Raw genomic sequence first — 24,154 nt, forward strand, 5'->3', positions numbered from 1 at the left:
AGGTGCGTGTGAGCGGGGAGCGTGAGCCGGCAGCGTGGGAGCGGCGAGCCGGGCCGGCAGGGGACGGGGAGAGGGCTGCGTGTGAGCGGCGAGCACCGGCCGGCGCCTGGGGGCGGGGGTTGTGTGGGCGGCGAGCCTGACGTGCGCCTGCGCGTGGGGCGTGCGGCCGGGGAGCACGTGCCGGCGTTGGCGGTCGTGAGAGCGGGGAGCGCGTCTTGGTGCGCTGGGGCGAGGGGGGCGTGTGAGCGGCGAGCCGGGCCGGCGGGGAGCGGGGAACGGGAGCCGGCAGCGTGTGAGCGGGAGCCGGGCCGGAGTGGGGCGGGGAGAGGGGCGCGTGTGAGCGGGGAGCGTGAGCCGGCAGCGTGTGAGCGGCGAGGCGGGCCGGCGGGGGGCGGGGAGAGGGGTGCCTGTGAGCGGGGTGCGTGAGCCGGCAGCGTGTGAGCGGCGAACTTGGCTGGCGCGGGGCGGGGAGAGGGGCGCGTGTGAGCGGGGAGCGTGATCCGGCAGCGTGTGAGCGGCGAGGCGGGCCGGCGGGGAGCGGGGAGATGGGCGCGTGTGAGCGGGGAGCGTGAGCCGGCAGCGTGAGACCGGGACCCGGGTCGGCGGGGAGAGGGGTGCGTGTGAGCTGGGAGCGTGAGCCGGCAGCGTGTGAGCGGCGAACCGGGCCGGCGGGGAGAGGGGCGCGTGTGAGCGGGGAGCGTGAGCCGGCAGCGTGAGACCGGGACCCGGGTCGGCCGGGAGAGGGGTGCGTGTGAGCTGGGAGCGTGAGCCGGCAGCGTGTGAGCGGCGAACCGGGCCGGCGAGGGGCGGGGAGAGGGGCGCGTGTGAGCGGGGAGCGTGAGCCGGCAGCGTGAGACCGGGACCCGGGTCGGCGGGGAGAGGGGTGCGTGTGAGCGGGGAGCGTGAGCCGGCAGCGTGTGAGCGGCGAACCGGGCCGGCGGGGAGAGGGGCGCGTGTGAGCGGGGAGCGTGAGCCGGCAGCGTGAGACCGGGACCCGGGTCGGCGGGGAGAGGGGTGCGTGTGAGCTGGGAGCGTGAGCCGGCAGCGTGTGAGCGGAGGCCCGGGGAGGGGGGCGGGGGGCGTGTGAGCCGGATAAGGGGCTCTGTCAGTGGGACACGCGGGCCGGCGCCTCGGGGCGTTGTGAGCGGGGCCTGCAGCGAAGGGGGCGTGGGAGCCGGAAATGGGGCCCTGGGAGGCGGGAGGGCAGGCGGTCACCATCTGGCCTGAGGAGCACGCAGCTGGCGGTCGATCCCGGGCCCCCTCCGCGTGGGTCCGGCAGGGCGCCCAGAGAATGCCCGTGGGCTCCAGCGGTGGGCTTGGCCGGTGCGTGCGTCCTGCCGCCACCGGGCTGCTTATTGTTTTTAATTTGAAGACAGTGACAATATCCTGATTTTCCTACCCTACACTTTGGGTTCCGAAGTGAGTTTTATCTAAAAATTGATGCATAATGCCAGGTCAGTCTATAGCCAAATGTTTGTGTCTCTTCCTTCCGTTCTTCTCGGGAGAAGAAGTTTAGAGAGTACAGTTGGTTTACAATGTTGTGTTACTGTCAGGGGTGCAGCAAAGTGAATCACTTATGTGTATATATGTATATCCGCCCTTTATAAAAACACTTTTTCCATATGGGCTGTTACAGAGTGTTGAGTTCCCTGTGCTATAGAGTTGGTCCTCCTTAGTTATCTATTGTAGAAACAATAGTGTGTAGTGTGGCGTGTGTGAGTCCCAGTCTCTCAACAAGTGTGTGTTTCTTTGGTACCTGTGCCTGTGTAAAAGTGCTAGAGAGGATCAGAGAGAAACAGGCTGAATTGTGGTGTCTTACCCCTTGGGCCTTGAAAAGATAGTTCTTGAAACTTGAAAGTATTACTGTGTTTGAATTGTCAAGTTGATCTGCAGGGAACATTTCAAGAGACAGGAAAGCATGGGCGGGGGTAGTGATAAATATATGGGCTTATGACAACAGCAGTTTGCTTTAGTAATGTTTTAATATGGTCTTCCCTGATCGCCTAGTTGGTAAAGAATCCGCCTGCAATGCAGGAGACTACTATAACCACTAGAACATTGAGTCCACATTAATTTTATAATTCAGATTTAATTCATGTCGCCTTGACGATGATTATTTTCAAGTTCCAATTTTCTTATTTTCGCATTTAAAATCGCCGTCTGAATTCCTGACTCAAAACTGAATGGAACACATATTCAGGTTATAATCATTAACAAAAGTATCTTTTTAAATTTGACTTAGATACAAGCAGCATCTGAAGAAAATTTGCAGCAGTTCCAAGAGGAGCATATTGCTTCCATAAGACGTCAGATGGAACTCAGAATTAAAGACTTGGGATCTGAACTCTCCAAGAGGAAAACTTTTGAAGATTCTAATAAAGCAGAGTTGGAAAAATATAAGCAACACTACCTAGAGAAACTAAAAGAAAGTCCTTGGAAAAGAAACTAGACTAGTAAGTCAAAACCCAGAATCACAGAAAATATATTCAGTCCATTAATTTGTGTCTGAAGCCTAATTTTTATAGAGCCAGGTTCCTGAGATTAGTAGGAAGTGAAAGCTAACTAGATAATCACTGCTAGAGGGCACCCTAAGAAAAATGAGTAATAAGATATCCTGGTAAGTTTTCCTACACTAAGTAAAAGCATGCTTGTGAAATCGGGAAACATTCACACAGGGGTGAAATGCAGGGTAATTCACAGAGTGGCTGACGCTGGCATGGTGACCTGACTGAGAGGTTGTATGGAGGCTGGAAAGGGCAGATCCCACTTGTAGTGCCGAGTCCAGGCTTCCCCGCCTCTGAAAGCAGAGCACTCCTAGGACGCCTTTCATAAGCCCAGAGAGCATACAGCAAAGAAGCAGGGACCCGAGGACACGTTCTGCTAGTCGATGCCCCAAATAAGCATACACAAGGGAAGCACAGGTGCTCCCAGAGAGGCTTCAGGCTGTGGGACTTGATGCTGAGATGTGGGGTGTGGCTTCCGAGGAAGGAGCTCAGTGGGGCCAGTCTCCCTGCATGGGGAGCGCCATGCCTCTCCCTCTAAAACGTACACTGAACGCTGTTTAGAGTTTTGGCATTTTAAATGAGACCAAAATTTGTCTTTGTATCTTTATTTATTTATTTATTTATTTTGGACCATTAAAAAGAGGTGCTGACATAGGCCCTTCGTAGAAGTGAAGTAAAGTAAGGTGAACTTTGGAAAAGCAGGGGATACTTGTCATTGTTCCTGGGGCTGTTTTAGCTCTCTTCAGTCTCATCCACTGACTTTCTCATCCTCCCCTTGAGATTGTGGCTTGAGGTGATTCCTCAGAGCCAAATGGTTAATTTCTCCGAGGTCATGAGTGACACGTATGTACAAGGGTGGTGAGAGGAAGGACTTGAATGTGGCTTTGTGGGAGGTCTGTTTGTTCATCCCTGAACTGTTCCCTGGGGGCAGGCGTGTCCCAGAGGCAGCAGGTGTCACTGTGAGCCCACCTCCCTTTCTGATGCCCTTTCTCTCCTCTCGCAGCTGTGACTTGTTACCTGAGGAGCCCAGACACACGTGAGCTTCTTTAGAACAAGGTCAGAGCTGTCACTGTTTCCAGCAGGTCTGCTGTGTGTTTTCAGTGTTCATACAGTGTGATGGGAATTCCATTTATGTGCGGCAACTTAATAAATGCAAGTCACTGAGGGAAGCTGGAATGAAATCCCTGCTTTCCGTCTTCCCCAGGACTAATGAGAGGCTGGAAGAGATCAGCACCAAACTTGAGGTGGAGAAACAGCAGAACAAATCTTTACTCAGCACTCCTAGCAGCATGCCAGTCCTGGAGCCCTCTTCTGTTGGAAATTTCAATCCTACTTCAGGGTTCAATGCAAATCTTCTTTCAGGAGCAATTGTAGGGTTTTCTACCTCAATTCCACACCGTTCAAATGACAGCGTGGAGACTTACTTGACCAAGGTTAGTTCTTTTTTTTTCACTGGGTTTCAGATTTCTGATATAAATGATCCTTATTTTTAATTTGGTGAACTTCTGAGTTGTTTTTTTGAGTTATGCACACTAAGTAAAGCTATAATCAACTGTGATAATCAAGGAGACATTTAATGATATTTTTGTGGTAGATCTCTCGTTTTTAAGAGATACTTCTTAAATTCTTAAATTTCTTGAAAAGCTGCATTGAAATTCTACTTTAGAAATGAAATCTTATTGTCTAGTAACCGAAAGTGTACTTTCAGATGTTTGATTTACTTTCTCATTGATTTCACTTTGGCAGTGGTTCACAATCATTTCCAGGCTCTGCTGCTCCCACCACAGTTTTTCGACCCCTAAGTGTAAATGACTGGCATCTAAACACTAACTACATATGGGTGTTTTTTATTTGAAGGAATCCGAGATGAATTGTTTTTATGAATTAAACAAACTTGTGATACATAATCAAAAGATTAATTTCTGGTTTTAGGTTAACATTTTTTGTTTTTTTCTTGTACAAGCGTACAACTTACTTACAGAATTTTGGTTTCAATTTCTAAAACATATCTTGCTGAGCAATTGCAGAATGTTTCTAAGTTTGTAGTTAAATATTTAAAACTCAGAAATGAAGCTCAGTTTTGTCTCTGTCTTGACGTCACCTGGATGAATGATGACTGAGATAGCAATGAAGGGGAGTCTTTAAATTGCAGCTAGTTTTCATTGTGAAATCATTGTGATTAAAATGTCCATTTCAGTCAGTGCACAGGGGTTTATGGTTTTTGATGGTGTTTCCATGATGGTGATGCAGAGAAAAGCAGCCCTTGTTAAAGGCAGTCTCAACCTGTTTTCCCATTTGGCTTCTTGCCATCACAGAAGAGCAATCTAAGGTTTCTTCAACAGCACTGGGGCTACGTTGGGTCCTTGAGAGCTATGAACCTGGAGGACGTGCTCTCGCTGCGCAGTCACAGCGGGCCTCCAAGCACTTCATCCCAAGTCAGAGACCTGCCCACGCAGACACAGGCCTAAGAGGAGGAAGGAAAGGCTTGACCCCCGTCCCAGGGGCGGGCTGCCTACCACAGACCCAAGGTCACGGTGCTGTGCGCACGTACATCTTTTCAAAGAAGAGATTGGGAACCAAGCAAGCACTTCTTAGTTCCTTCTCCCAAACTCACCCGTTGGGTAAATCTGGCTTCTTATGAGGAGGGTAGGAGTATAAGTGCTCCCCTTGAAACTTCAGGCTGAGGAAATGAAGTTCAACTGCAACTTCTGACCAGATTTAGATGATAGTTGAGATTATACTCATGCTTTTTGTGTATACCAACTAATGATGAGAGCCTGGATAGAAGTATGCTAAACAGTAAAGAGAGATCTGTTGTGTGTTTTAAATTTTGTCCTTAATAACCCAAAATGTGGATAATTCACTGTTGAGTCATTTTAGCAAGCCAGGTTCTATCTAGAGGGAATGAACATCCTTTTAAGGTTGAATCTCTTCACTTTTGTCCTGCTTGATTCAACTGAAGATTCTCTCCTTCAAATTCCCTGTCCTCTCTTTAAAAAATATGTATGTTTTCTAAATTAACTGTATCGACTGCGACAGATAGGAATTTGATATTGATTTATTTTTATTGATGCATTTAAAACACATAATTTACTTCAAAAGTCATGTCACACCACAAACGTTGTTGAACTGCATAACAAGGTTTTACATGTTCATTTTGTCTAAATTATAGTTAAAAATCTATGTGTTTTTTCCTTAATCTGAGAAAGTACATTCCTAGGACTCTGGACTCAGTCAGAAGGACATGGCCTTTGTTACTTCTTTTGTAGAATTAGGAACTGTGACTAAATCAATGACTCTCATACCCTACAAAAAGTTTATTTTTTTCCCAAAGAACGGAACCTTTCTTTTAAAAAAGACAACTCCTGCCGGAACCGTGTTACATAAAATGGAGACAAGCATAGAGCCTTGTAGCTGAAGAGCGGCCAGAGGCCCCGCAGCTGTGACTTCTCTGTTCCTCAACCCTGCAGTGACCCCTGTGGGACCTTCCCCGTCTATGGGACACAGTTCAGAAACACACTTAGGAGAGAATCCCTCTGGCTAAACATCTTCAGAATCGAAACTTGCTGGTACACTGTTTCTTGTGTGTAAATTTTCTCCCCTTTCTGTCTTTTCCTTCAATGGAAAAGTTTGAAGAAAATCAGAGATGTGTTTGTTGTTCTCCTTCTTAACATTCGACTTCAGACTTCTTCCTCCATTTGAACATGATTTGAACGTGGCAGCGGATTCTTAACCACTGGACCACCAGGGAGGTAGACATGTTCATTTAAAACAGTGCCTGGGAATTCCCTGGTGGGCCAGTCATTAGGGATCTGGGCTTTCCCTGCCAGGGGCCCTGTTCAGTCCCTGGTTTGGAAATTAAGATCCCACAGTCTGGGAAAAACCAAACAAAAAAACAAACCGGAAACAAAAAAGCAGTGCCTGTAGTTGTGTTGGTCATCTTACCTTAGAAGGAAGAGTATTTCGCCCCCACGGAATTCAATAAAAGTGGTCTCATTTTGAATGAGAAAAAAAAATCTAGCCTAGAAAGATTCCTGAGTTGGTTCTTGGGCAGAAACAAATGAAGAACAATCTAAAACCCCTCCCTGGTGGCCCTGGGGGAGCTTCTAGGTGCGTCTGACTCCTGTTAGTTCCCCCAGAGCCTGTGTGGCCGGTGCTGCCAGCAGAGCTGCTCCTGGGGCTAGGAGGGCTCTGCCTCACACACCCACCCCACCGGGCTTGGTCACTTTCCCTCTACTGCTTTTTCTTTATGGACTTCAGACTCGGGTGTGGCAACTCCCCTGGTGGTCCAGTGGTTAAGACACCATGCTTCCAGTGCAGGGGGAACTTGTTCCATCCCTGGGTGGTGAACTAAGATGCCAATGCCATGCGTGGTCGGCCAGAAAAAAAAAAAATCGGGTGTGATTTTGATCGCTCATGTCCTAGCCCCTCTTGATATCACCTAGAATTGTATTCGAGGGCTAGGTGAGTAAAAGGCACATTTGTGAAAATTAACACTGGTTAAAACAGCATAAACAGGTTATCTGGTTTCCTTGATGTGTTTTATCCTGGCCCTTTGTCCTTTTGTGAGCTGTGATGGGAGAGGACACAAACACAGTCAAATGGTATCAGATAAAACAGCAGCACACTCAGCCATCAGATTCCATCCTGTTTTGTTTTGTTGTTTTTTTTTTTTTTTGTCGGTAACTCTACACAGCTTGTGGGATCTTAGTTCCCCAACCAGGGATTGAAGCTGGGCTCTTGGCTGTGAGAGTGCAGAGTCCTAGCCACTGAACCACCAGAGAACTCCCAAATCCCCACCTGTTTGATGGCTGAAAGGAAAGCTGATAAGTATTATCAAAGATGCAAAAGAAATCTGAGATTGGATCAAACAAAATGGCCATTTCATTCTGCTCCCAGGTAGTCAAGGTTTTCGTTGTTGTTTTTTAATAAATAGCTTCACCAGCCTTCCCTGCAACATGCGGGATCTTTAGTTGGGGCATTCAATCTCTTAGCTGCGGCATGTGAGATCTCGTTCCGTGACCAGCAGTGGAGCTGGGTCCCCTGTATTGAGAACTTGGAGTCTTAGCCACTGGACTACCAGGGAAGTCCCTCAACAAGTATTTTTGAGCACTTATTATGTGCTAAACAATATGTAGAAGCTCAGAAGGTAAAATGAAAGCAATACAATATCTCTGTGAAATGAAAGCTATGCAAGAATATTCTTTCTAGTATTGATCCACATGGCAAAAGTCTGGATGCAGCCTTTTCAATTTAAGATTAGTTAAGGTCCATATACTCAAAGCAGTGGTTTTTCCAGCATTCATGTAAGGATGTGAGAGTTGGATCATAAAGAGGGCTAAGTGCCAAAGAATTGATGGTTTTGAATTGTGGTGCTGAGGAAGATTTTTGAGTCAAAAGGAGATCAAACCAGTCAATCCTAAAGGAAATCAACCTGGAATAGTCACTGGAAGGACTGATGCTGATGCTGAAGCTCCAATACTCTGGCCACTGATGGGAAGAGCGAACTCATTGGAAAAGACTGATGCTAGGAATGATTCAGGGTAGGGAGGAGAAGGGGACAACAGAGAATGAGATGGTTGGATGGCATCAGCGATATGACATGAACTTTGGAAAACTCTGGGAGATGGTGAGGGACAGGGGAGGCCTGGTGTGTTGCAGTCCATGGGGTCGCAAAAAGTTGGACATGACTTGTGACTGAACAAGAATAAATTAATAGATCCACCTGATGAAATTGATGCATCGTCGTAAAAAATAAGTTTGAGACATTGTTATACTAGCAGTTTAGCAAATTCACACCCACCTTCCAGTGAGGGCTACTAGAATGTTCAGTCCATACAGCACAAGGAAGAGTAGTCCCCACTCGCCACAAATAGAGAAAGCCTGCAGCAACGAAGACCCAGCAGAGCCAAAATAAATAGATTTTTTTTTTTTTTTGAAGAAAAAAGGTGAAAGAATGTCTCCTTGAGAAGGTGAATTCTGCTGAGTTTTGAAGGATATAGAGACCAACACATCCAGTAGACCTTTTTTGAGTATTTACAATGTGTCAGTCATGAGACAACATGCTAGTTTGGGAGCCAGAAGATAAACACACATATAAGTAGTCCACCTTCAAGTCTGATAGTGTATAACCCAGGCAGAGACGTTCCACAGCCAACAGCTGCATTTAGTGCTCAGAGGCCGCAGTGGAAATGTGCTCATTCAAGTTCTGTGCCAGGTGTGGGAAGCATGCTTGGAACTAGAGCCCCAGGCCTGCTTCTCTAGCACATACCGGTGACATTTTGACCTACAAGTGTCTCCTGCGTTGATTCCTTTCTGTGTGACGTCAGGTGAAGCACAGGCAGAGAAAAGAGTTGGGAAGTGTGCAGGTCAGTGAACATCCAGTGAAAGCAGCCCTGGGCCCCCAGCATCCTGCATCCCTCCTCAGGTGCCCCTGGGGTCCCTCTGGCTCCGACGGTTGCCACTATCTTCATGAGAACAGCAGAGATTTGTTTGCCTGTTTCTGAACTTCATACACGTGGACATATACAGCACATGCTCAGTGCATACTCTGGTTCTTTTACTCAGTATCATGTCTGCAGTCTGTATTCAGAGAGTGCAGGTCAGTGTCCATTTATTGTCTCTGTCAGTGTTTTTGTTTCCCCTGTTGTCGTCTTTCATTGTCTGACTGAATTACAGTTTATTTACCCATTTTCTTTAAGTACATCTGGATCATTTTCAGTATTCTTTTAATAAATTATGTTTTTGCTGAAAAAAGAAAGTGAAATGAAAACATTTCAAACAATGACACTGAAAGAGGTTAGCACCAGCATACGTAAGCAAAAGTAAGTCTCAAAGATCTATTTCAGATAGATGGAAAACTATCCCAGGCAGAAGATCGGAAATGAAGGAAGAAAGGAAAAACAGTGGCAAATATTTGAATAATTCTAAATGAACATTGGCTATATAAAAACAAAAATATCTTGTACAGAGTTAATATAAATGATAACACAGACACAAATTATCAGACATGCTTTGTGTAGTCCCTGAAGAGGGTAAAACTTTTAAGCTCCATAAGAAAGCTTGTCTCTAGGGTAAAAAGCATTAGTGAACTGAAGCGGGTCAGCATTGTATAGTGACAAAAGATTCAATTTGCCAAGAGGATATAAATGTATATTCTGTGACCCAGCAATCCCATTCTTAGGTGCGTATACTCCAGAGAAACTCTTAGGACATATGTGTGAGTGTTGAGAGCTTTTTTTTCCCCCAGTGTAGGGGCGGGGGATTTAATCAGGAAAGAAACCTTGGTGGAGGACTAGCCTAGGTGCTGGCATGTTCTCTTTCTTGGTGGGTAGTGAAGGCATGGATATTTTTGTGCTAATGTTTGTGGACATCGGATGCCTCTTTTCTGCACTGTTTTCTAACTATCTTATCTAATTTCCTTTTATGGCGTTGTTGATAGTGTTTTTTGGTGAAGGGCTTATGATTCACTCTTAATTGGTTAAAAGGTTTTTAAAACCTTAAGTAAATATTTGAAAAAATAAATGTCCTCAGTGCTGAAGGCAAGAGAAGAATCTTCCATCTGAGAAAACCCCAAAGGCCAGAGTGTTATGTATATGGCCTGTCGAAAGCAGTGTTGACCGCTTTTCTCAAATTCACAGGTTAACTTCGAGGAATTTAAGGACGGTTTCATGGCTGTGTTGTCATCACAGGCTGGTCTTGCCTCCTCAGATGAAGACAGTGGGCCTTTGGAGTCAGGTAAGAGGCCTTTCTGGTCTTCTTTACATCTCTTTCCGTGATTCTGTGACTTCTGGAATATGATGTTGTACCTGAACAATGCAGCAGGTCTATGATCCCCAGCTGCATGGACTGGGACCATGGACTGCAGCACCTGGGTGTTTTTCTTCTTTGGCTTCCTTATTTGTGAAATGGTTCTGCAAGGGGAAGACTCTCGTGTTTCCATCTGCACTGCACAAAATCCTCTGAATACCCTGGCACTTCTGGTCACCAGATCTGTGTAGTTTCCCCCGCACCAGGCCATTTTGCAACACCCGTTGGATGTCCTACAGTTCAACTCCATTCTGACACCATCCCCCTGGACACAGCTTCAGACCCCACAGGCTAAGACAGCAATGCCTTCAGACAGCAATCTCAAGTCCAGCTTGTCTCCTTTGCTTCTGACCCACTGCTAAAGATCAGAGGCGCCCACGGCCTCCTCAGGTTCAATTAATTTGCTAGAGCAGCTCAAGGAAACCCATTACTGGATCAGCAGTTTATTGCAAAGGATGTAGCTCAGGGTGAGAGGTGCATGGGCTGTGGGAAGAGGCTCAGAGCCCTCACACCCTCTCTGGGCCTCAGTCTTCCCTGGTCTCCCCATGTTCACGAACCCAGGTCGTCTCTGAGTGCTGTCCTTTTGGGGTTTATGGAGGTTTTGTTACAGAGTCATGACTGATCCAGTGATGGGGCATCAGTGATTGAATTCAACATCCAGCCTCTGAGCTCTCTAGAAGTCAGGGGTAGGGCTGAAAGTTCCAACCTCTAATCACATCCTTGGTTTCCCTGGCAACCAGCCCATCTCAAGGTGTGGTTCTCAAAGTCACCTGATCAGCGTAAACTTGTGTGTGGTTGCTGTTATCACTTAGGAAATTGGAGGGTTTTAGAAGCTGTGCAAGGGATGGGAGGAAGACCAAATTCATGTTTATTCCAAGTCACAATGTCAGGAATGTCAAGTAATATCTAGTGTGGTCCTTACATTGTAGGGTGCAGACAAGATAAAGTGGGTGTGGAGAGGTGGAAGAATTTGATCTTCCAAAGCTCAGTGCAGGTGTAAGGTGCTGGCCAGGCTGGGAGGCTGGTGGAGCAAGCAGGATGCCACCAGCTGAGGCAGCCCTCCGCCTGTCTTCTATCTCAGACAATAGTGCTCTGTGCTCCTCCAACTTCTTAGACCCTGGTTTCCGGTGGGACCCGTAAAACAAAGGTAATATTTCAAAACAAGTGAAGAGGGGCTTTGATACTTGTCAGGAGGTGGAGGTAGAATTCTGGAGAGAGGCCCGCCTGGAGTTGTGGCCTGTGGGTCCACTGGGAAGGTGATGGCGGACATGCTCCTTAGAAGATGGGCCAACTCCTTGGCTGGCAGCGCCTGCCGTGCTCTGGCCGGATGACCCGTTGAGGCTGCATGTGAGGAGTGCTGGGAGGGAGAGTGCAGTGGCCAGCGGGTCCGTTCCTCCCCCACCGTCCGTTCCTCCCCCACAGTGCCGGGGTTTGAGGCATCTGCCCCACACAGGCCCCTGGTGGGCTCCCACACCCCGGGAGGGGCCTTGGTCAGGAGCAGGTGCATGACTGGGGCAGCGGGTGCCATTGGGAGGTTTGGGGCTTCGTACCTTTCATGTAGATTCCAGTGAGCCCCCCAGCGACCCCCACCTCTGACATTCTGTGGCTGATCGTTCCCAGTACTCAGGTGAGGTTTTCTAGTCTGGAGCTAGGTCCTTGGGGAAGCACTTGTGGCCTCCCCTGGGGCTGAAATCGGTTGGTGTTCCACAGCCTGCTGCTGGAGCCACGTAGGAGCTCTGACCTGGGGGAGAGGGGGCTGATGGGGCAGGAGTCTGATAAGGGGGCGGAGTCAGATCGGGGGTGGAGTCTGATACGTGGGCGGAGTCTGCCCGGAGGAGGAGTCTGATACAGTGGTGGAGTCTGCCCAGGGGGAGGAGCCTGACGGGGGAGTTGTCTGATAAGGGGGTTGGGCGTGACCGGGTGGGGGGCGCACAGAGGGAGTCTGCCTGGGGGAGTAGTCTGACCAGGGGTAGGAGCCAGCTTGTCAGCGGCCGCCCTGGGACCTCAAGGGTCCGGTCATTGGTTGCTTTGTCTCAGGTTTCTCTTCCCTGAGGTGGGAAGAAGGCCACTTGCCTTTCCCGACTTGGGGTGTGATCGTGTGACCCTGGGCATGAAGGTGCCTGAGAAAGGCCACGCCCGAGTCATCGCTCCCTTTTCTGTGCTGGAACTCCTGTGAATCGGCAACTTGTGTCCTCTTCGTGACTGGTGCTTTTCTCTGCCAACCCCCATTTTGTTTTGTGTTGTTTTTCTCTTCTTTGAATTTTCAGAGCTTTCCTCAATTACCCAGTCAGCTGGTGGGTCAGTCATAGGCCTGCCTGAGGTGGCTCGGCCAGGGCTGGTGCACACGGGCAGCCCCTGTTGTGAGAGTCCCGCGAGCCCTGTCCCCGCCCTCCGGGGCTGTGTGCTTCCCATGCGGGCCACCCTCCTGGTCTCCCCCATGGGCTTCATCCCTGCTTCCCCGGCCAATCCACAGCATCCCTCTCTCCGACTTTCTAATCTGCCTGCTGGTCCTTCCCAGCGACTCATGCCACAATTCGAAACATGTGCTTTGATGCTCCAGGAGTGTGCGTGGAACCCTGGGGCCAAATGGCTGGGGCTTTGAAAAACATTCTGCTTCTCAGTCGTTCTGCTCCTTCAGTGAAGGCCATCACAGAACACATAACCAAAAAATGTTCTTGGTTTTTTTTTTTTTTTTTTGCTTGTTTAATCTCTTGGCCATGCCTCTCAGCATGCTGAGAGCATTCTGCTCCTATGAATAAATATGCACAGACAGGAGGCACAAGGCTCGGCTGACCTTGTGGTCTGCCGGCCGTCTGGGCAGCGGGTGGGGACTGGCCGTGACCCCCAGAACTTCCCACTAAGAGGCCACAGCTCTGTGCTCTGTGGGTGGTGAGACGCTGCCCCCTCCTGGCCTGATTTGCTGCTTGGACAGGTTCCTGGGGACCCATTTCCCCCTGGTGGAGGGAGGAGGTGACACTTTCAGAGAACATTTATGAACCTGTCCTTATGTGTGTGATTTCTGGGCGTCTCGTTGCTCTGAGGAAAGTGCTGAGCAGCGGAAACGATGAAGAAAGGGGTACCGTATCAAGGGCAGGTGGGCCTCCAGACGCAGACCAGGGGTTCTCAGGAGAGGAGAGGCAGGAGCCCATTCAGGCCAAGGGCGCAGACGTGGTGCTGGGTCACGACCTCCAGTGAGCGGTGAGTTGCTGAGCCCCAGGCGGGGGTACGCACGCTTTCAGGCGCACCTGGTTTCCCAAGTGTGTCCCCGCTGCCCACTCCCACCTGACATGGCCTTTCTCTTCCCGCTGCTCCCCGCTCAGCAAGCAGCCACAGCCTGTGTGTAGACAGAAACCAGAGCAGGTGTGGAGCCTGCATGCATGCCCCTGCTCCCTTCATGGGGTGCTCAAGCCTTCCGTTTGCTCCCTGTCAATGGGAACACCCCCTGTTCTCCAGCAGCCCCAGGAGTTCCGACATGAGGAGAGTATACAGGGCCGGACCCTGCCCATGATAACCTCACAGGGTCCGGGAACATGGTCAGCCTGCCCTAGATGTCCTCTGTCACATGGAACTCGGCATCTTCCTGCCAAGACTCCTTCCTTGTCCTCAGTTTCTGTGCGTTGCTGGCATCACTGTTTTTCCTGGAGGCCCGGTTGGGCCCAGCCTCCTCCTCTGATGCTCCCAAGGTCAGAGGCTGCGGGCCAGTTTCGGGTGAGGAGGAGAGAGGAGAGGTGGTAGTTAGTTCCTGGGAACAGACCCACCTGTGTGAAACGGTCTGTTTTCCTGGCCTGGCCTTGCTTCCTGGGACCCTTTGCCTTTCTCTCCAGCTGGCCCCTTCTGGGTGCTTCCCTTGGAACCCGCGTTCTCTCCTGGTCACAGCCCAGGCCGCACCCCCACTCCCCAGTCTCTCTGGCCACTCAGATCCTGCAGAGGCAGTGTCATTTCTTCTCTGCTTGCGGAGTCCCCATTGCTCCGCCGATGTGGGCAGGTAAGGAAGCAAGGAGGAAGTGCAGGAGTGTATTAGGGCTTGAGGGAGGCTCATGAATCCCTAGCCGAAGTCCACACCTGCCTCTGCACCCGACTTTCGACCCGGGTGGAGTCTGAGCCTTCCTGACTGTGCTGAGTTCCTTGCCTCTGTGTCCTGTCCAGGTGGGGTCCTGTAGTGGGGTGGGGTCAAGTGGGTGGGAAATGACCTTCTGGTCCTTAGAGCACTTAGATTATTGTAAGGTTATTTCTTTGTGTAAAAAGTGCTCGGGCTTGGTGCACTGGGAAGACCCAGAGGAATCGGATGGAGAGGGAGGTGGAAGGGGGGATCGGGATGGGGAATACATGTAATTCCATGGCTGAATCATGTCAATGTATGACAAAAACCACTACAATGCTGTAAAGTAATTAGCCTCCAACTAATAAAAAGAAATGACAAATATAAAGAGCTAGATTTTTTAATTAGTTTTCTATCACATAGCAAAAGCATATTTTGCTTGGAAACACTGAAGCAACACCGAGCGTTTAGGATGGAAAGTCCTGTCTCCTAGCCTGGCTGTCTCAGCCCCAGGCCCACGTTGGCCCTTCCCTGTGTTCTTCTGGCGTTTTCTCTGTCTGTCCCCGAGAGCCACATCGCACCTCCGAATCTGCATCTTCGTAAGCACATGTGGGCCCAGAGTCTGTTTTAAAGAGCCCCACACACCTCCCATTTTCTTTCCAGTTGCCTCCCGGGCTGTGCCCTCAAAGGCCATGAGCAGCTCTAACTGGTCCGGCCGTCGGAGCCAGCCCGAGCCCTGTGGCGCTGCAGATGGAGCCCCAGGTTTACCGGAGCAGCCGGTCACACCCAGTGTGAGGAGCCAGCTCTGCTGCTCCGCGTCCCTGGAAGGCGTGGAGGTAGGTGGACCCCCCCCGGGCACCTCCCCCAGTCACTGCTCACATGACATGACACAGGAGGATGGGAGAGGGCATCTCGTCGCTGGAAGAGGGGCTTTTGGGGGACCTACATTCGGTTTTTAGGTGTCTCTGGGTCTCCCTGTCTGCAGGGCAGTTCTGGCCACGGAACATCCTCCTTCAGAAACGGGGACCTCGGAGGATCCCCTCTTCACCACCAGCCTCCCCTGGCCCTGCAGGAGGAAGGAAGGTTATTCGGCTGAGGGCAGAAAAAGCAGGTGTGCCACAGCCACGGTCACCCGCGTCCAGCACTTGGACCAAGGCTCACCCTATACCACTTGGCCAGCTCGTGATGGGTGCCTCCAGGGCCCTCACCGAGACTCCTTGAGCTGTCCACTGTGGGAGCCTTCGGGCCTTCGTGTCAGAAAGGACATCCAGGGGCAGATGCTTCCCCTACGGGTTAATTGTGGCTGACCTCCTTCTCTTTCTGTGTTTCCAGAGTCTCAAGTTTGATGAAGAAGCCAACAGTGCGACGGAGCCTCAGAATGAATTCTCTGAAGTCCAAGGTAAAGCCTGGCCTTGTGGTGGATGCCCGCTTTGGTCAGTGCTGGGCTGTCAGACAGCAGGCTGCCAGCAAAGGAGAATTTCATGTGAGGTGCCCAGTGTGGGTGGTCTCTCTCAGATTCCTGAGGTCAGACCCTTGGGCAGGGGCCGCTGGCTAAGAGAGCAGCTAATTGGTTGGCTAGGGTCACAGTGATCCTTGGGACCAGCAGGGATGGGCCAGGGGACTCCTTCCGAATGTGCCGGGCCTGGGCCAGCAGCCTCCCCACTCACGAGAGGCCCTGACTGTGCCCCAAGTGGAGGGCGAGACCTGGCTCTGGTCCTGGGAACCTGGCGGAGCTCGCGGAAGGCAGTCACAAGTGTGCTCATCAACGCTGGGTGCACCAGCACGTGGGTGTGCGGGCTCCTTAAGGACGCCTGTCACCAGAGTGAGTCACAGGGCAGAATGTGCAGGACCACGGCTCCAGCGGGAGGCCAGAACTGACCTGGGGCTTCTCCTGAGTGAGAGGTCTGCACTGGTGCTGAGCACCGTCCAGACTGTGGTCCTCAGGGCCGAGGCTGTTGTTGGCTCAGCGCTGAGTCTGGGGACGTCAGGCGAATGAACCACATGTCTGTGCTACTGGATGAAGCAGATGGACCTCTCTGTGTCCAAAAATCACTTTCTAAATTAACTGGACTCAGAGTAAACCTAGGGGACAAGAGGAAGGGCTCCGGGGAGGTTATTCACTGAGTGATTTTGGGCTCTCTCCCCAGAAACAGGTTGGGTGCTTCTTTCCTTCCAGGTTAGAACTGACACTCGTGCACAGACACTAACGTCATACCTTACAGGACTTATTCACCTTCTCTGCCAGCACTCAGAACACACCCTGGTTTCAGAATTGCTTTTCCCTTTTTTTGGTTCCTGCCTTTATTTATTTAATTTTTAAATTAAAATGTATTTATTCGGCTGTCAGATCTCAGTTGTAGCCTGCAGGATCTTCATACATCATTTGGGACCTTTCATCGCAGTGCACAGGTTTCTCTCTAGGTGCAGGGCACAGGCTTAGTTGCTCCACAGCACGTGGAATCTGAATTCCCTGAGCAAGGATCAAACCCGAGTCCCCTGCATTGCAACGTAGATTCTTAACCACGGGACCATCAGAGAAGTCCAAGTTTTTCCACTTTTACCTAGAACGTTCAGATGTTTCAAGCTGGAAGGGGTCTTGGAAGTGGCCCTCCCCTTGTGTTTTCCTCAAGCCGATACACAGCGTCATTCATGAGCAAGGAGGCCAACATTCCTCAGGAAAGGACTTTCTGATTATTAGTTGGGTTATCACAGTAAACGCCAGAATGACTCCTCTGGCTCCAGACCACTGACCGAGAGCCGGGGTCTGGTCAGGTGCAGCGGACCCTCGTCCTGTGTCGGGCAGGGTGGTGCACTCTGGGCGTGGAGGGAGCTCTGCTTTGAAGCCTTGCTTATCTAAAGAGAGCTCTTTGTGGGCACCCCAAGGGCTGTCCTCTCCCAAAGGGTGTTTCTGTGGCCAAGCTTCAGAAACCTCAGTAAGCCACCTGGCTAACCTAGAAAGGCTATGAACCTGGCCGTCTGTCACCCGGATTCGCTGCTGAGTCTGCATCTCAAAGACACTTATGGCTCCTGATGTGAGGTGGTATGGTAACAGCCCACCTTTGGCTGTTTTTGCTGGGAAGAAAAAAAGAAAGAAAATAGATAACACTCAACCTCCATCCAAAGTAGCTTTTGGAGCTAAGTTCCAGTTTACAGGAGATGTTAGGGATGGAGGTCCAGGAGGACGGGGACTGGGGGGTGGGCAGGAGGTGATCCAGCAACTCTGGGGGAGTAACCACACACACTGGGAAGATTCTGCTTTGATGCTGAGTTGAAGAAACCAGCTGTCGGGAGGCTTGGGAGAGAACTGGGACGTCGTTGTTGGGTTGTAGGGCCATCGTCACACTGGGGTCAGGAGTGCATAGGAAACACTCAGGGGTGAGAACACGGCAGCTGGGATTTGCCTTCAAATACTTGGGCCAGGGACTTCTGCGGTGATTTATTGTTTAGGACTCCGCACTCCCATTGCAGAGGGCCCGGTTTCTATCCCTTGTCTGAGAACTAGAGCCCCCATGCTGTAACACCAACCTCAGAGTGGAGGGGGCCGCTGCTCATCCTTGTTCTGGTCCTAAGAGCAAATGCGTGTCCCAGGGCCCTCCCTGGGGCGGGAAGCACAGCTTCCTGGCCTCACCTCAGCCTCACCAGTCAGCTTTCCGGCTGAGGGATTTTTCTGCCCTTGTCTCCCTCCCTGAATCCTGAGGACGTGTGCCCTCCACTCAGGCTCCCCTGCCTCTTCTGAAGCCCATCTTGGGTTTCTCTGCACAGACTGGGTTTCCCTTGGCTGGCGTGTGCCTTCCCAGGCCCACCTTCTGGGAGGACAGGTGAGAAGCCATTGCTTGTTTCGAGAGAAGTTCCCTCGGGTGGCTTCGCATCTGCGTCCCCCCGCACGGCATCAGGCAGCCAGCCCTGAGCCCTGTGCTCCGGTCGTCTCCGTGGAGCCTGCAGTCCCCGCAGGTCCTCCTGGCACCCTGTTCCCTGCAGCAGGAGTCAGGGGGAGGCCGCGCCCGCCGAGCACAGGTGGTGAGGTCACAGAAGGTGCGTGAGGAGGCCGCGGTCCTCATGGCGCTGGTGCCCGCGTGCAGGTCCTAGAGGAGAGTGTCAGCCAGACCACCCCGTCGTCCCTCGTGTCCCGAGTGCTCAGGCCCCCGCCTCTTCTGCAGCATGGATGATGGCAGCGGGTCCGCCTTCCCAGAGCAGATCATCTCCTTGTGGGCCCAGGAGGGCGTTCACAATGGCAGGGAGGTCCTGCAGGCGGCGGCCGGTCTTGCAGCTGCCCCAGCAGAGATGTCTAGGCGGGGGAATAAGGGGGAGATGCTGCCCATGAGGGACGTTGGACAGAGAACCTCGCAGACACATGCCCCATGGAAAGAAGGCCCATCATCCTCGCTTTTTGCTTTATTTTTTGATCTCGATAATGTAGGACATCTTAACTTAGAAACATAATAAGTAAAGAGCAGAGAAAGCCTGAAGCCTGAAACAAATCCCTTAGAGGGTAGGTTTCAGTATGTCAGACTCACCCCGCAGTGCATGTTGGCCTCCGAGCTGATCCTCGGCAGCCTTGGCCTGCTACCCCAGGAGCTGAGCTTCTGCCAGTAAGAGCCCCGCTGCGGGGGATGGGGCGTGGGGTGTGACTTACCAGGCTGGCCTCCTTGCGCAGGGCGCGGGCAGCCATCAGGATGAGAAAGGATGCTTCCAGCACGGTCACAAAGCACTACATAGCGATTGGGCCAAGAATGCGTTCCGTTTTAATTGGGTTTGGCTCCAGATTAGCAGGATATTCAGGCCATCCGTCTACTGAACCGGTTGGCATAGAGATTGTCATTGTGTTTTATTGATTCTCTGAAGCTACAGAAAAGGTTGGCAGTAATTCCGGTCCCCATCCTCAAGACTTTGCATCTGGTTAGGTACCGACAGATGAGACATCTGATGTCAAGCAACTCTGCAGAGGGGCCCAGCGGAAGACTGCTTTGGGAGGATGAGGAAGGGAGACAAGCTTGGTGCTTCTCTAGTGGGAGAAACAGGCACCAGGATAGCCGGTGGACTGAGCCTCGGGCAGGGCCTGGGGTGACCGGACAGAGACAGGCGTCACTTCTGCTCTGGGCAACTCCCTGGCACTTATTCAGCTGCCAGGCTACAGGTGGCAAGGCTGTGACTGGGCAGGATAATGGGTGGCCAGCCTTCTCCCCTTCATGCATCCAGTCCCAGGTTGGGTGCTGGGGATCCCTGGGTCCGAGGCCCAGCTGCAGGCAAGACAGAACGAGGATAATTTCCCACCTCTTCTAAGGCCGTCTGGAGAAGTGAAGAGTGCCCGCCCCGGGCTCGAACCTCCTGGTTCAGAAGCCTGCTAGAAACCCCATTGCAAGCCAGTTGGCTTCTTGCTGTATGTACTTCTGTAAGAGAGACTCAATAACTGCAGAAACCATCCTGGTAGGTGGAGGGTCAGGCTTCCCAGGTGGCCCTAGTGGTAAAGAACCCACTTGCCAATGCAAGAGGCGTGAGAAATGCAAGTTCGATCCCTGTGTCAGGAAGATCCTCTGGAGGAGGGCATGACAGCCCACTCTAGTATTCCTGCCTGGAGAATCCAATGGACAGAGGAGCCTGGAGGTCTATAGTCCATAGAATTGCGTAGAATCGGACACGACTGCAGTGACTTGGCACGCACGCACAGGTGGTGGGTGAGAACCCAGCACCAGCCACTGCTCAGCACTCTTAGGCCAGCTGAGTTTGTTCCTTCAGACCAGCTCGCTAGGCCCAGAGCAGTGTCCCCAGTGATCCCTCCCTCCTTCCTGTAGGGAGCAGGTGGAGCAGATGGCCAGGGAGCCGAGATAAGGCGAGACAAGACCTGGAGAAAGCTGAGCAGAGGAACCTGGAGTTTGTGAAAGAGATGGATGACCTCCATTCTGCCCTGGAGCATCTCGCGGAGGAGAAGGTCAGGTAGGTCTTGCTGGAGTCCTGGCCCAGGGCGGATGGTGCACACAGGCTGCTGTCAGCTGAGGCCCTGCTGTCTCACCTGAGCCCACAGCAGGAAGCCCGCGGACCAGGCATCCCCCATGCAGAGGGCTGAGTGGACTCCCGCAGAGTCACCCCGGCTGGTGGCGGGCAACCTGATTGCACACGCCCTTCCTCTGCGGCCAGTGCTGCCCTCCCAACGTGCCCACAAGATAATGGTGACTGATTTCAGGCCATCAGTCGGGGAGCTGAGAATGGATTTGCGTTGGTCTCAGCCTGGTTGACCTGATTGTCCCGACCACCCCGAAGGGACTCGGTGAAGTTCTTTCTGCATCGGAGAACCGGAGACTCTCTATCTCCATCCAAGAATCTGGTTGGGGGTCACAAGGCCTCGAGGGCCATGTAGGTGTTTGAGTTTTGCTCCATCATTAACACAGTATCAGCAGTACACTTTTAGAAATAGTGTTTGCAGTTGTGTTAGGTTACTTTAACAGAAAAGTATTAAGGGATACATGTTCATTGTAGAAAACTTAGAAAATACACACACAAGGAAAAATATAAACAAACATTTCACGTCCACAGATATTATCACCCCTATCACTTGTCCTGAGTCCCTCGTTTCTTCCTGTCCACGTGGTTGCTTTTAGAGAGGTCTCGTTGCTGTGATGTTGCATATGTTTTCTGAGCACCTGTCAAGTGGCTCTGGCATATGTTACTGCACCTTTCCCCTTTCAAGAGGGAAGTGATAGGATCAAGTGTGTAAAACTCGCCCCAAGATCTGCAGGCTGTTAACGCTCATCAAACTGTTTCCCTGAGTGACAGCTGCCCTTGCGCCCCAAAGCTCTGCGGTGAGTCTGAGGGAGGCCGAGCCAATCATTTCTGGTTCGGACCACAATCAACTGATTGTGGACCCAGCTAGGCTCTGCCGAAATAAGAGTGTCCACTCATCTTCAGTGTAGATATATACTGGGTTTGAGAATCCTGTTAAGCAACTGTTTTAGTGATGTTGTTGTTCAGTCAGTCATGTCCGAGTCTTTGTGACCCCATGGACTACAGCACACAAGGCTTCCCTGTTCTCTACCATCTCCTGGAGTTTGCTCAAACTCATGTCCATTGAGTCAGTGATGCCATCCAACCATCTTGTCCTCTGTCATCCCCTTCTCCTCCTGCCTTCCGTCTTTCCCAGCATCAGGGTCTTTTCCAGTGAGTTGGCTCTTTGCATCAGGTGGCCAAAGTGTTGGAGCTTCAGCTTCAGCATCAGTCCTTGCAATGAATATTCAGGACTGATTTCCTTTAGGATGGACTGGTTGCATCTCCTTGCTGTCCATGGGACTCTCAAGCATCTTCTCCAACAGCACAGTTCAGAAGCATCAATTCTTTGGCACTCAGCTTTCTTTGTGGTCCGGCTCTCGCATCCTTGCATGACTAGTGGAAAAACCATAGCTTTGACTAGATGGACCTTTGTCAGCAAAGTGATGTCTCTGCTTCGAATTGCTGTCTAGTTTGGTCATAGCTTTTCTTACAAGGATCAAGCATCATTTAATTTCATGGCTGCATTCACCATCTGCAGTGATTTCGGAGCCCAAGAAAATAAAGTCTGTCACTGTTTCCATTGTTGCCCTGTCTGTTTGTCATGAAGTGATGGGACTGGATGCCATGGTATTAGTTTTCTGAATGTTGAGTTTTAAGCCAGCTTTTTCACTGTTGTCTTTCACTTTCATCAAGAGATTCTTTAGATCCGCTTTGCTTTCTGCCATAAAGGTGGTGTCATCCGCATATCTGAGGTTATTGATATTTCTCCTGGCAATCTTGATTCCATCTTGTGCTTCATCCAGCCTGGCATTTCACATGATATACTCTTGATATAAGTTAAAGAAGCAGGGTGACGTTATACAGTGTTGACATACTCCTTTCCCAATTGCAAACCAGTCTGTTGTTTCATATCTAGTTCTCTCTTCTGCTTCTTAAAAACTGCATACAGGCTTCACAGGAGGCAAGTAAGCTGGCTTGGTATTCCCATCTCTCTAAGAACTTTGCACAGTTCGTTGTGGTCTCCACAGTCAGAGGGTTTAGTATAGTCAATGAAGCAGAAGTATATGTTTTTTGTGGAATTCTCTAGCTTTTTCTGTGACCCAGTGGATGTTGGCAATTTGATCTCTGGTCCCTCTACCTTTTCTCAATCCAGCTTGTACATCTGGAAGTTCTCGGGTGGCATACTGTGAAGCCTAGCTTGAATGATTTTGAGCATTACTTTGCTAGCATGTGAAATGGAGTTTTGTGGTAGTTGGAACATTCGTTGGGATTGAAACACAGGGAAATAAAATCTGTCAGTATTTCCACTTTTTCTCCTTCCATTTGCCATGAAGTGATGGGACTCGATGCTGTGATCTTAGTTTTTTGAACGTTGAGTTTCAAGCCAACTTTTCACTCTCCTCTTTGACCATCATCAAGAGGCTCTTTAGTTCCCCTTTGCTTTCTACCGTTAGAGTGATAACGTCTGTATATCCGAGGTTGTTGGTATATCTCCTGGCATTTTGGATGAAATACTCTACGTATAAGTTAAATATGCAAGGTGACAAAATACAGCCTTGATGTACTCCTTTCCCAGTTTTGAACTAGTCTGTTGTTCCATATCCGGTTCTGTTGCTTCTTGACCCACATACAGGTTTTTCAGGAGGCAGGTGAGGTGCTCTGATATTCCCATCTCTTGAAAAATTTTCCACAGTTTCTTGTGATCCACATAGTCAAAGACTTTTAACGTAGTCAATGAAGCAGAAGTAGATGTTTTTCTGGAATTCTCTTGCTTTTTCAATGATTCAGTGGATGTTGGTAATTTGATCTCTAGGTCCTCTGCCTTTTCTAAATCCAGTTTGGACATCTGGAAGTTCTTGGTTTATGTACTGTTGAAGCCTAGCTTGGAGGATTTTGAGCATTACCTTGCTAACATGTGGAATATGTGCAACTGTGCAATAGTGTGAACATTCTTTGGCATTGCCCTCCTTTGGGATTAAAATGAAAAATGTCCTTTTCCAGTCCTGTGGCCATTGCTGAGTTTTCCAAATTTGGTGGCATATTGAGTGCAGCACGTTAACAGCATCATCTTTTAGGATTTTAAATAGCTCAGCTCCACTAGCTTTAGTGATAAACTAAACTAAGATTTGGCACTGTTTTCCCTGCTGATTGGACTGGTTGTTGCAAAAGATCACTGCAGCGTCTGAGGGGAAGGGCCCCCGCCCTGTCTTCTGTCTGCCTTGGGATTCGCTGTGTGCTGGTTTTCCAAGGCTTGTTATGGAGGCTGGCTTCTCTGCGCCTTCAGTCACCAAGGGCCCTGATGCTGCCTTTATTTACTGGTGCACTTTTTGATGACGTGGAGAAGGTTGAATGGCCAAGGGGTGCCAGAGACCCACCCAGAAGTCACCTGCTAGCTCACCCCATGGGTCGAGGGACCGGCTGTCTCCCTTGTCTGTGTGGGGTCACCTCCGCCAGCCCCGACGGGGGCAGCTCATGAGGCCTCCACTGCTCCGCAACACTGCAGCTCACCTGTCTGTCAGGTGGGAACAACCAAGTTCCCAATGCCGAGGCCGAGTGTGCTGTCGGGAGACCCCGGGGAGGGAGAGGCGCAGGTGGCGCCCCCGGGGAGCCTGATGCACCGTGAGCCGTGTGCCTTGCAGACACCTGGAGCAGGGCTACACGGGGAGGCTGATCCTCCTGTGGTCCGAGGTGGAGGTGGGACGCTCGAAGTTCTGGGAGCAGGCCAAGCGGCAGAGGGCCGGGCTGGAGGAAGACCTGCGGCACCTGCAGGCGGAGGAGACCGGCCTCCGCGAGAAGCTGACCCTGACCCTGAAGGTAGGGGGTT

General features: G+C 50.8%; 1 protein-coding gene across 1 annotated transcript in view; it reads left to right on the plus strand.

Annotated features, from left to right (window-relative positions):
* The first annotated feature begins 204 nt into the window (after positions 1 to 204).
* Positions 205 to 24,154, plus strand: part of LOC133044579 (ninein-like protein) — a 38,992-nt gene continuing 15,042 nt past the window's right edge. Inside the window, exons 1-7 of the mRNA XM_061126001.1 lie at positions 205 to 218; positions 2,243 to 2,453; positions 3,709 to 3,937; positions 10,145 to 10,241; positions 15,016 to 15,188; positions 15,685 to 15,751; positions 20,142 to 20,283. Coding sequence (XP_060981984.1) covers positions 3,794 to 3,937; positions 10,145 to 10,241; positions 15,016 to 15,188; positions 15,685 to 15,751; positions 20,142 to 20,283 — 623 coding nt within the window. The 5' untranslated portion in view covers positions 205 to 218; positions 2,243 to 2,453; positions 3,709 to 3,793. The remainder of the gene's footprint in view (positions 219 to 2,242; positions 2,454 to 3,708; positions 3,938 to 10,144; positions 10,242 to 15,015; positions 15,189 to 15,684; positions 15,752 to 20,141; positions 20,284 to 24,154) is intronic.

The sequence above is a fragment of the Dama dama genome, chromosome 23, assembly GCF_033118175.1.
Source record: "Dama dama isolate Ldn47 chromosome 23, ASM3311817v1, whole genome shotgun sequence".
NCBI lineage: Eukaryota > Metazoa > Chordata > Mammalia > Artiodactyla > Cervidae > Dama > Dama dama.